General features: G+C 46.4%; 1 protein-coding gene across 4 annotated transcripts in view; it reads right to left on the bottom strand.

The window, feature by feature from the left end:
- Positions 1-12543, bottom strand: part of ARHGEF3 (Rho guanine nucleotide exchange factor 3) — a 63232-nt gene that overhangs the window by 25903 nt on the left and 24786 nt on the right. For all 4 annotated transcript variants that reach the window (XM_078872320.1, XM_078872321.1, XM_078872322.1 and 1 more), the window contains 2 exons: positions 12054-12161; positions 278-448 (listed from right to left, as the gene is read on the bottom strand). In XM_078872320.1, the coding sequence (XP_078728446.1) occupies positions 278-448; positions 12054-12161 (279 nt within the window). The remainder of the gene's footprint in view (positions 1-277; positions 449-12053; positions 12162-12543) is intronic.

Raw genomic sequence — 12543 nt, 5'->3', positions numbered from 1 at the left:
TAGTTAAAATTCGTTTTAACTATAGTGACTATCTCTGCAGTGCTCGCTCCGTGCTCAGACACATCAGCTGCCTCAGCCACTTTATGTATATGCCTTCTCAGCGAACTACATAAGCCAATCGTGCAATTCATTCGTTCCAACGAGTGATGCTGTGTCACACCGCGGCCATCCCGTACAAACTGCCGCACGTTATTTCACAGAAGTCCCTCGCGTCCCCCCCCCACCCCCCCGTGACATCGGACGTGCCCAAGCAGTGAGCACACGCATGAATTCTCACCTCCTGCCGCTTGATCTCGCTGCGCGAGAATGCCTCGTGCGCGCCAGCATCGTACGTCTCGCTCCACAGGCGGCTGTTGCGTCGTTTCGGCGGTGTGGGGGCCACGTGCTTGCTGTACGGCCGTACCGAGCAAGTAGGCGCCTGGTTCTCGCTACGGAAGCTGATGGACCGCTGCTCGCACACGCACACACACACAGATATTCCTTTACATTACATTTCGATATTTTACTAGCTTATTTAATTTTAGTGTGTCCTCCTGATTTTCAGGCTTACTTGCCGTGCAGCACCACGTCTGTTGACCACTCATTGATATGCTAATTTTTTCTCTAACCCCCCTCCCTCTCTCTGCCTCCGCCCTCCCCTCTGTCTATTTAAGGCCACCCCACAGAGACGATCACCCCTCTCTGTTACCTGTGTTGCTCCCGCTGTATCTTGGTGATATCTGTCTGCTAATATGTCTGTCTATAGTTTTCTGGTTAGATTTTATGTCGCTATTTCATTATACCTGATGATGATTGCTTGTGTTGCAATCGAAACGTCGTATTCTATTATTTAATTTAATTTATTATTTTATCTTTAGACGTGACTTAACCGAAAGAACCAAATAATAATTCCTGCAGTCACGAAAGTTCTAAAAATTAAGATTACACAGATATTCCGTTGAGCACTGTGGACTGTATGGAGAAGGGATGTGAGTGAGCAAAAACAGTAGAAGCCCTGTTAACGACGGGCCTCTACAGAGCCCAATGTGTTCGCTTACTAACCATTCCCCTATTAACGGGCTGTTGTAGGTTAATTAAGGCATTGATTAAGCATGTTTATTTTAATATTGTGTGTTTATAATGTTGTTAGTATCTTTATGTATTAATATCCATTGTTTAAATATTCTAACTGCGTTTTTTGGGTGAAAAACGGTAACTTTCGATGCTATCGGAACAATTTAAGCCTTTAACGTGTATTTCCTATACTAAATAACAACCAAATCACTTAACGACCGGTTTCGTGGAACCAATTACCGTCGTTAAGAGGGGTTTCTACTATACTACGAAATGTTCGTGAGCACATGCTAAGGCTGACATAGCACAACATGGGGGTGTTGTGGGCCCCAACCGCTGCTGTTTGTACACACTGCAGCAGGTTCTTATTTATGGCTAAGTTAAACTAAAAGAACCCCAGGCCAAGTGCAGATATCACATGTCATTTGTTATACATGGTCGAAAAGCAAATGCAGTCGCATCATAATGCATCATGAAAATGACAGCACTAGCGCTCCACGCACACAAACACACATCTATAGACACATCCACCTTTTTTAATGCCCAGTCTGAAACTTCTATATCAAGCTGCGGACTACACACATTGGCAGTATTAAATAGGCATACTTAAATAAACAAAACAGTGGCTGAATTTGCAATTTATGGTGGAAGCCCAGAATCAAGGACAATCTGGGTTCTAAGCCTAGAGGGTATTTTGAGCTCCTCACTCATGCCTGAGGGTCTAAACCCTTCAGTCCCCAAATCCCCTTGGGGCTTTTATGCAGCTGACTGCTTTGGCTGTCAGTGACGAGGGCCCTCATGAGATTCATGAGGATCTTGTTCCATTCATGAGCTCATCAGTGTGGGCAGGCTTGAGGTTTTGGCTGGCACAGGCCTCTAAGCATTGTGCGTCCTATCTACAAAAGGGGATACCCTGGCCACAGGCCACGCACACCGCCGGTGCGGAGGACACGTGCACAGTGGGAGGGGGAAAAATTGAACGTGCGCGGGGCTTGCCGAGTGACGCCGCCTGCACCACGGTCAGCGGGAAGCCGCTGCTGGAGTTACGTCGCGCTCGGCTCGGAGCGCCGCACTCGCTGCCACAGACGTGGACTGACGCTGCACACGCAATATCTGACATTTCCCCCCCACTTATTTACGACAGATAAAGAAAGCAACGAAGAGGACACGGGCGGCCTTTGTGCGAGCGGGTCCCCTCCTCACTGTGCGCCCCTGCGCGTGTGATCCACGGCGATGTACACACAAGCTCTCTCGCGGCGAGCTGCTCAGCAACGAAACCTCTGTGCCGATGGCTAAGGCAACTTCGTCGTCAATACGACACGATCGGCCAACGTTGGCAAGTTTGCCATCGGTCATCGAAAGTCGGGCATTTTTTTCATACAGCAGACACATGCCCACAAAATACAGTAAATAAAAAGTAATAATATCCACCACCACAACTGTTCGTCATTTGGTTTCAGAGCAGAGGAAGAGTTACTGTATTGAGGCAGTCCAACCGCCAACAATAAGGACAAGAGTTGAACAGCAAATGGATCACACGACAGAAAACATTTGTCCAAAGGGAAAAAAAATCCTCCGGAAAAATCGATCCGCTCGCTGTCAATTTCCACAAAAGTGATCAGACAAACATTTTCTTTTAAAACTCTGCAAGAGAAACTTACGGCGGCAGAGAAGGAGGGAGGAGGAGGCTTACCGAAGCCATGGCTGCTGAAGGCGACTATCATGGTGTTTCACCTCCGCACAACACACGGCAACAAGGCACTGTCCCCTCTCCTCTAAGCGAGACCAGGTTCTACCTCGTCCATACAAGTGACATAACTTAATGTGACAGCACAGACAGTCCCCCACAGGGGCTGTGCTGCAGTGGGGTGGGAATGGATGAGATGGCCCAGTTCACCCCCCCCCACCCCCCAGTGTGCCCAGCTTATGGTAGCACCCTCAGCAACTTCAGCACCTCCCCATTTCTCACAAACAGCGAGGCAAGCGGGTTCTCTCTCTGCAGTCACTCCTTAATGGCTCCTATCAGTTACATGAGCAATTTTTTTCTCCCCCTTTGGCTTTTCATTTCCCCCCCGCCCCTCCTCCACTTCTTTGTCCGGGAACAAGAAACGCTGTCAAAATGTGGGAGTGCCATACATGGTGAAATACCGGACCAGGATCCATACATTTTCTTTGTGTAAAATCAGTAGTAGCCACCGCGACAGGCAGTGACACGTGCGTTTTGAGCATTTGGCTGCTTTATATTTCCACGCGATAAGCCACTTCGCCGAGCTATAATTTGTGGCCAGGTCGCTTCTGAAAAAGAGCTAAATAGCTCAGTGGGCCTTACCTGGTAAAATAAATAAATGTAGCTTCGTTTTAGTCACTATCACCTCATCAGGCGTGTAAAACTTTCATCCTTTAATATTAGCACGCTCATTATTTTTTATTAGAAATTGTGACATTGGCCATTTCAGATAATGCTTTCACACGTAATTACAAAATTAATTTCGAACTTCAGTGGCAAGGTGAGCCGGTGGTCTATCCAGAGTGTTCTCCAATGGTAAAGTCCAGGTCAATTGGTTGAATATGACGGAACAATTTTGGTAATTCTACGTGTAATTACCTAAGAAGCAAAAAATTACGTTAAAGACCTTGTGACTTAATTGACATGAATAATCCAGTGTGTGCCTGTATCATACACAAAAGCCAGGTTTTGAAAATTGCTCAATGTCCCCGAAAGAGTGAGTGGCTGCAATTTTCCTGTGACAAAATATATATATATTTTTAAAGCAATAGGATTTCATACGACTAATTTGGGCACTCACTGAAATAAATAATCAGCATAAGGCTGCCTGGACTGTGTAGCAGTGTTTTTGGAAGCAGTTTAGATTCAGTAGATATGCACTGTTGGCCCCATTAAGACTGTGTGGTGCCGTTGACTAAGTAACCCACAACTGTAGCTTTGCTCTTGAACAGCACGTGGCCTCACTGCCAAAAGCAAATTGTCAGGTCTGACTCAACAACACTCAGCTCGCACAAATGCCCGCACTAATGACACAGAATATTCAATGTGTAATGGACAATATAATGTGTTTGACAAAGCCCAAAATGCCCTGCGTGCACAGGACACATGTACTAGCTATGTGACAAAGAAGCAATTTGTTGACAGAATAACATGCACACAGCACTTCATTGTCTCGGGCTTCTACATGTACGTTGAATTTCTTTCGCACGGTACGTAGTAGCCAACCGTGGTCATGAAGGTCTGTATATCCAATTTACAGGTGCCCTTTCGTGAGAACTAATGGATTTGGAACACTTCCCCAGTCATTCAAGCAGTGGGTTTGCAGTAGTGTGATACCTTTATTAAGATAGGATCAGTTAGAATATTCTCTATAAATGCTGCTCTATCAGCAGTCACCAAACATACCAGATTGCTTCTATGGTCTTGCTTTAGGTTATATTTATTTAAAAATAAAAATCACCTCCCCACACCCCCCCCCCCCCAAAATAAATACGAGAGTAGTGTTTGCTAAGGGTTTACAGGATTTCTTAAAATCTTCAAAACTTGTAAACAGTGTTCCTGTTTCCATCATGTGGAAAGGTTAAAAAAAAACTAGAAAAGATTTGATCAGTTACAAGTTCGAACTGGTTTTTTTCAACACATTTCAGATACTTAAAAAGGCCGCTGCAATACAAAAAACTGTGCAGAGGTAACAATACTCTCCTCAATGATTCATTGTAATGTGAAAATCCTACCTCGAATTGATGTGCTTATCCCCTGGTGAATATAGATTGTATGGTGGGCATGCATCTGCCGTATATAGACAAGTCGGCCACATTAGCTTTTTTGCTGCCTGCAGCACTTATTGATTCCACGCTTTAATTTCCTTACATCAAAAGGGAAGATCATTGTTGAAGTGCTCCTCTATATGCAGATTTGAGTATTTTTTCCCCGTTTCCCTCCTCTTAAGGCCATGCCCCACCTCCTCTTTAGGCCCCACACTTTCCTGTGCAGGCCCCACCCCCTCCTGTTCAGGCCCCGCCCCTTCCTGTTTAGGCCACACCCTTTCCTGTTTAGGCCCTGCCCCCCCTCCTTTTCAGGCTCCACCCCTTCCTTTGTAGTCCCACACCATCCCACTCGGACCCTGCACCCTTTTTATCTTAAAGCCCTGCCCCTTTTCTTTTGAGACCCCACCCCTCCTATTTGCCCTCTGCCCTTTCCTACAGCCATTGGCTTGCACTTGTGATTTTAAAAAAGGGCAGCGTCTCCTTTGTTTTGTTCTTTTATTTCCGTGACACTTGACAACTGTGGACTAAAGCAACTTGATTTGACTGAGACGGCACGAGTGGGTAGTGGTGGGCGGGGCATAGGGGGCAGCGGTGGGGAGGGGGGGGCTTCACAACCAAAATCCCTCTCGGGGCAAAACAATAAGAGTGTGTGAATCAGCCAATTACTCATTACTAGGATGATTTTATAAACATATAGTGATTGTAATAATACATGTTTATTAAGAAATCCGTAAATCTTTTAACATCTGTAAATAATGGCGACATGAGCCCAGCGGTACCGCGCTTGCCGCTTGTTGCAAAGGTTTGCGGTTCGAGTCCACCAAGGCGCCCTGGTAAATATTGCAAGTATATTTACTACTAATTGTGCGCCCGTGTCATGTGCTGGTGTCATGGTCCAAATTTGAAAAATTTGGCCACGTAGCACCATCGCCCCGACGAGGAAACTACCACCGACAAGTCATGTGTGAAACGTAGCACCTTTGTGATAGCCTTGCACTAAAATAATGGCGTATAACACTTAATCACCATGGGGAATCCTATCAAAAAACGTGGTGTGATACACTCTGCCTTGCTTCCAACAGGTTTCTGGGCTTCCACCCGGCTTGTCGCCACCACTCACTGCAATCAGTGGTGGCTCAGAGCCCAGTACGTTCCAGCGTGAGCGTGCCCATACGCGCCCTGGGAGGAGGGATGGGCTCGGGTCTCCCGGCCGCACCCCAAAATCATTGCAGCGCCTACACGCCCACCTGCACGTCTACCCAACCCCTGTATAACAACGCCCTTCCACTGTAAAACAACCTGGTAAAGATTTCCCTCGACCTTACTGGATGCTGCGTGAGCCTACAAGAAAATACTTTAACGGTGTACGAGCTCAGTCATAGCCTTTAGAGAAGCGAACAAGAGTAAATGACAAATCAGTGTAGCACAATAAATAAAGGGCCCCCACTTTGACTGGTTTTTCACTGGATTTTAACTTAGTAATCTTGTTTTTTTTCATACATACCTAGGCTGTGTATATTTGGTTATTGGATACAAATAAGAAGTTTCATGAATTAGAAAAAATCATTTTAAATTAAGGTTAGGTGTTCCATTAATATCAATCTCATGGCATGTATGTATAATGAACTTATTTCGCACCGTATGTAGGCAACCGTGCTAATCAGAGGTACGGGGGGGGGGGGGGGGACAAACTAAACACAAAAAGCAGTTCTAAAGAAATTAGTTTTCAATTTATATTTAAAAGTGCATAGCTCCAGTGGCTTCCTCATATCGGAAGAGCATTCCAGACGACCGCAAAAGTGCATCTGAAAGCACGCGATGCAGTGACCGTCTCTGTTCGATGGCAAGCCAAAAAACGCTGCGAGAATTTGCTTGATAGCTTATGATCCTTGACGAGACATCGCTGCATTGTTGTAGCTTTATTAAAAATGCATAGGAGTGACATCAAACGATTTGACTATAGAGTGCTTCACTGTACTATTAAAGGAGTTTTCATTTTTCACGAAGCTTCAAACTCATGTCGGACTGCCCAAAACACACAGCCTAGGTAAGTATTTACAAGATTATTTGGGTTAGGTGTTTCTTTAATCAACCCTTTCACTTGCAGCCTCCATGTAGAGATAATTATAACAATGGCTATTAAGATGTATATCCCCTTAAGATTATTTGCTACCTCTTGATATGAAATTTATGGGCTATGTACTCCCTGGGGTGGAGTGGTGGTGCAGTGGTTAGCGCACTGCGCTATGAATCCGTCCACCCGAGTTCAATTGCTGGCCACGGCTAACTTCAATGGTGTGTGACATCGAAACCGGTCATTCATCCCGTCCCCTCCCCCTTGCACCAACCTGCAAAGGCCAGTATGGTGAAATATGGTCAAACAACCCCCGTGACCAGGGGTCGGCAAACCGCGGCTCTGGAGCCTCACACGGCTCTTTAAAGGGCTGCTTCGTGACATTATTTACACGAGTTTGTGGCTCTTGAAATATTGTATTTTTTAAATGGCCCTTCTTGTTATTTTGGTTGCCGACCCCTGTCCATGACCAACATAGTGTCTGGGGGGTGAGGGGGGGAGGCCTTGATCCCGGAATGGTTTGACAAAAGACCTGTAAAATATACCCTCTGACACAGTCATTTCAGAACTGGCTCAACGAGATTTGTAGAATTGTTCAAGTCAGTGATACCATACAGGTGTTAACAAGGTCAGCAGACAGATGGGGCTTTCATAGATACCCCTAAAGTTAATGTCCCTAAACCAAATGAATGTTTAATGTTCATAGGACCCCTGCATCTACAATCATTGAACCGACACCAGTGGGTTAACATAACCAATCAGGAATTTTAAAGGCTATATCTTGGCATTTAAAATGTTATACATTTCTCAAGGTAAACAGCCATATATAAGTTCAGCACTCATACTGATCTCTCAATGAGCACAATTTTACGGATCGATTATATGGCTTTTTAAAAATCAAGATATCTTTTTTCAACACTTGTTTGAAGAAAAGTTACCATCACAAACATATGTTCCATTAAATTCAGAGAATGTTTTTTCTCTTTATAACAGCTTCAGCTCAAACACATATAACTAACACACAGCACGCATTGTACTGCTATATTTCCATATCGGGCAGTGTCTTGTGATTGCCGTGCTGCTGGCCTTATTAAACAGTTTGTATTCATGATGACTGATGAATACCATACAGGTTGCATAACAGTATTTAGCTTGCCCTAGGCACTGTCTGTAGTTGTTAAAGGGGAAAAAAAATTGCATGAAAAACATCCTCGGCTGTGCTGTATGCCCTAAGATTAATTTCATTAATAACAAAACGTTATCTTTGTGAATTCAGTTGTTATTCATGTCTCGTCGTTTTAAAAGCAACCTGTGAAATTTAATTTAGAGCAGTAATTTACATACCCAATGGTCACTGACTATGCAATGCTGCTGTGAGAATAGGCTCACATGATGCATATGATGTACGTTAAAAAAACAAGCATGCAAACTTAACCAATCGGCAACAACAACTCACATTTATCAATTATCTTGTCATTTCCCACAATGAGTTGTTGGTTTTATGGTTAATTTCGATTTCACCGTATTACATGGATTTACAGAGGGCTCATGCTGGCCAATAATACGCAAACATGTTTGTCACACAGGGGCTTATTTTTAAACCAATGAAGCGGTGGAGAGTAAAACTGATAACATCGCAATGCATCCGTTAAGCCCTGACCATGAACAGTCTTTCTCGATCTCTCATGCCTGAGCAAATTTGACCAGATGGAGGAACAGATTGCAAAAATGTTTAACAAAGCTGTCGCTGCAACCAGTACAATTACTCTCCACACGTGAATGCAAACAACGGCGACCGGTGAGATCTAAAGTAATATGCAACACAAAAAAATAAAACTGGGTTTTAGTAATTATGTAGAACCTGGTTTTCATAGGTGGTCACCGACAAGCTCTGGCTCAGATACAAATGAAATTAATCTCTGTGCCAGGCACTCAAACTTATAATTTGATAATTATTTGTTTCGTATGGATGGATAAACTCCGACCCTCCCCCCACACGGGAGGCCCTCGCACCACATGACCTCTCTGATGCCATTTTAGCAGTGACAAGACTAATCAAGGCACATGGTAATGAACAGGGTTAATGCAACGCAAATAACTGACCCAATCACCAACAAAACATTTGAGTGGATGGTGGGAGGGATGCCGAGCGAGTCGGTGACTACCTATGCATCTGGCCCCTTTGGCTTAAAAAGCTTCCGATATACACTCACGAACCCATGAGGCCATCCTCTGATGTGACAATGGCTACCACGTTTTTCTTGACCACAAAGGACAAAACGCTGCTCTGACTTACTCCAGGCCTTGGGCCTGTCCAGGTAAAGAGCCAAGGCCCTCACTGGTTATAATTTATAAAGCCTGAACTCTTCAGGGGAACGAAAGGTACATGGGCAGAAGGACAGGAGCACGATTTCCTGGTTCATGTGTAAATCTGAAAGCACCTCAGCCACAAAAACAAGGTGAGGCCATAGGCCGCCACCAGAACCTGCAGCTAACTCAACTTCCTTGCTCAGTTGATGGCCAAGAGAAAACCCATCTTTACATGTGCAGATTTTAGGGGGCATCGCCCAAGTACAGTGGGGGCTGCTTCTGCTTCAAGAACCTCAAGACCAATTTGGTTAAGCTTACTGTACGCACCCCAGGAGGTCCAAGAAACATCACCTCTGGAACAAATTGGGCGTGATCAGCACCCTGGATGCCCCCTTCCTTGCCATCCTCATGGGAATCATAGGGAACAGGGGCAAGAAGTAGCCCGGGCTGCCAGCCCACTAACTAGAGCGTCCGTCAACATTACCTCTTGTTGCCTTAACCTGGATGCGAACTGCTCCAGTTCGGCGTTCTTCCTGGACGCGAACCATTTTTCTTAAACACCTTCAATTGCAGGGCCCACTTGTCGAGATACATTCTCTCTTGGCTCAGCCAATCCACCATACGTTTTTCTACCCTGGCGAGGTGAAGAGCCAACAGCCCCACCTGATTTTGTTTTGCCCAGGTCGAGGGCGTGCAATTCCTGCATGAGCCTGTCAAATTTGGGACAGCCCTGCTTGTCCACCATGGCTATTGCTCTATGTATGTAGAACGTATTTCGCACCGTATGTAGCCAACCGTGCTAAATCGGTGGTGTGACGTTGTTGCATGACACCAGGACATCCCGGCCTGCCACCACGCCAATGACAGGAGCTAACGCCAACCGAATTGCTCTCACCTCAAGGAGGTTTATGCTTTCCTCCATCTGCCACAGACCATTGTCCCTCAAGGACTCTGTTTCTAAGACTTCCTTCATTAACGGGTCCAGCAGAGGCCACGATTCCATCCAGAAATCTTTCAGAGGGCCCGACGAATTCCAGGGCGTAAACCTCGTCTATAGTCAGAATGACTTGCTCGTCACATGTCGTTTTCCCTCCATATTTCTAAAAACAGTGTCAGGTGGCACCCCAGCCACGGCCGTGGTGGGACCAACAGCAGTCCACCTCCAGCCCCATCTACTGCACAGCTTGAAGGGGGCTTGGCTAGTCGTATCGGACAATGTCAACCAAATGTTGGTCCAGGGGCTTTCCTGCCTCGTTTGACACCAGTGGCTTTTTAAATACTGCTGGCTTCTCGCCCTTATTGGCCTCTGCGTCTCTCCACCTTGAGGGTCCGGGCCACCGTCCTGAGACCCCACTAGGTGCCTTGGTAGTATCTCGCAAAATGGTTCCTCCTCGACAGAGCTTGAGTTTCTGAACATTATCCTTCCTCCTTGGTCTTTGGTTTCTTAGACGAGTAGAGCTCATTGTTACCGGACGCCTCATCTCGGCGGTTCTTCCTTTTTGGCGGGAGGCTTGCAGGGCCTGGGCAGGGCCCAGGCCACTAGCGGCCCCCAGCCTGCTTGGACACTGTCCAGAAGGAGGTTGAGGATCGTCTTCCCTAAGTTAGACACAATTTTCCCAAGTTCTTGTGAGAGGGACCTCTGCTGGGCCGTTCGAAGGTGTTATTTTGCCAGGCCCTCTTGTTTCTGAGGCCTCCTCCACGAGTTCCTCATCTATAAAGTACCACTCGCCCTGGGAATACTTGTCCAAGCTGTAGTGCTCCGGGGAGGGCTCGCACACTTGGTGCATTCATGTCAGGGCCGCATTCCTGGCTCGAGCTCTCTTAAAGGCCACGGTCCACTTTTGCTTCTTCTTCTTCTGCAACATCGGCAGGGTACCCCGTGTCGTTTTGAGCACGTGTGATTGCATATCACCTCATTGAGGCAGGCAGGTATCACCCAAGGGTTCCCGGCTGAATTCATTTTTCACACACTCGCGCAGAGGAGCATGGCAAGCTGGGACTTTTGGGTACTGGCGGGCAGCTGCTGGCCACGTGGATAACCTGCACTCCACTTCGGCGCATCAGGTCACAGACCCTACATTTCCCAGGCTCCTGTCACGCTGGGGTGTTCTGCGGAGGATAAGGGCCTCGTGCTGGCCCCAGGCCTCTTTAAAGGTGTGACCCCTGTCTTAGGAACTGCTTGCATTGGGCCTGGCTCCTTAGGAGCACAATGGCCTTCGCCCACGCCATCACCGCCATCTGTTGCCGAGGCTTTTTGTCGTCAAATTTTTAGCTTCCATGTGTATGCGACCCAAGCAGTGAAAACACAAGGAGTGCGGATGGCTCAGTTTCATATACGTCTGTCTCTGCATCTCCGTGTGAGCAACAGAGACACACAGAGATATAAAGACACAGACACCCACAGACACACAGAGACAAACACTGCGACACACAAAGGTGTAGATGCTAGAGTATAGAAGTCTCTCAACCCATGTACTGTAGACGTTGGTGGTTAGCGACATGTCATGCCCAAGTTCACTTACCAAAAAGGGTTTCCCTATCTCTCTGTTTTCTTTCTCTGGCCTCACGTCTCTATGTCTGTGTCCGTATGTTTCCTTGTCTCTGTGTATCGGTCTGTATCTCCATGTCTTTGTGTGCATCCATGTTTCTATGTCTGCCTGTGTCTCCATGTGTCTACTAGAAACTTTGTGTGTCTCTGCCTCTCCTTGTCTGTGTCAGTCTTCACATCTCTTGTCTTTGTTTTTGGTTGCACCTTCCATATAAAACCCAAGGGCTGTACGACTTTAATTGAAAGGGCAATGTTTTTAGCCCAGATGAATGGAGCCGAGGCTGCAGCACACACCTGCAGGGTCTGGCCGATCCGCTTGACCGTGCCAGCCTTGACGGGGGTGATGAGGTTGGCCAGCGAGGCGACGCGGGAGAGGGGCCTCACCTTCTTCGTGCTGGGCTCCTGTAACGGCACACGATTAAACATATTAACGTATAATTAACATAATAACTCATTCAAAATGCTGATCTGGCACGCGGGGACGTGCTGTAGCAGGTACCATGAATCTCAGGCATGTGTGGGTGCAAAACTATTGTGGAGACTCAAGGGGTGGATTGATTCAAATGTGCAGGCTATCCGCATAAGCTCAAACACACCTGGTGTATGTATTCTACAATGTAACTGCAGCCAGAGTGTGATTAACGCCTTGACTTAAAATTCAAGCATCACTGAATATTGTCGACACTGTCTATAGTGGACATAACATGGTGCCTGATTGAGCACACAAACAACAACCAACATCAGACCATTCACAAGCAATGTGCCCGTTCACTTACCAGGTTCA

The sequence above is a fragment of the Lampetra fluviatilis genome, chromosome 34, assembly GCF_964198595.1.
Source record: "Lampetra fluviatilis chromosome 34, kcLamFluv1.1, whole genome shotgun sequence".
Taxonomy (NCBI): domain Eukaryota; kingdom Metazoa; phylum Chordata; class Hyperoartia; order Petromyzontiformes; family Petromyzontidae; genus Lampetra; species Lampetra fluviatilis.
Note: the sequence above shows the minus strand (reverse complement) of the source record. Positions and strands in the feature narration are given on the sequence as shown.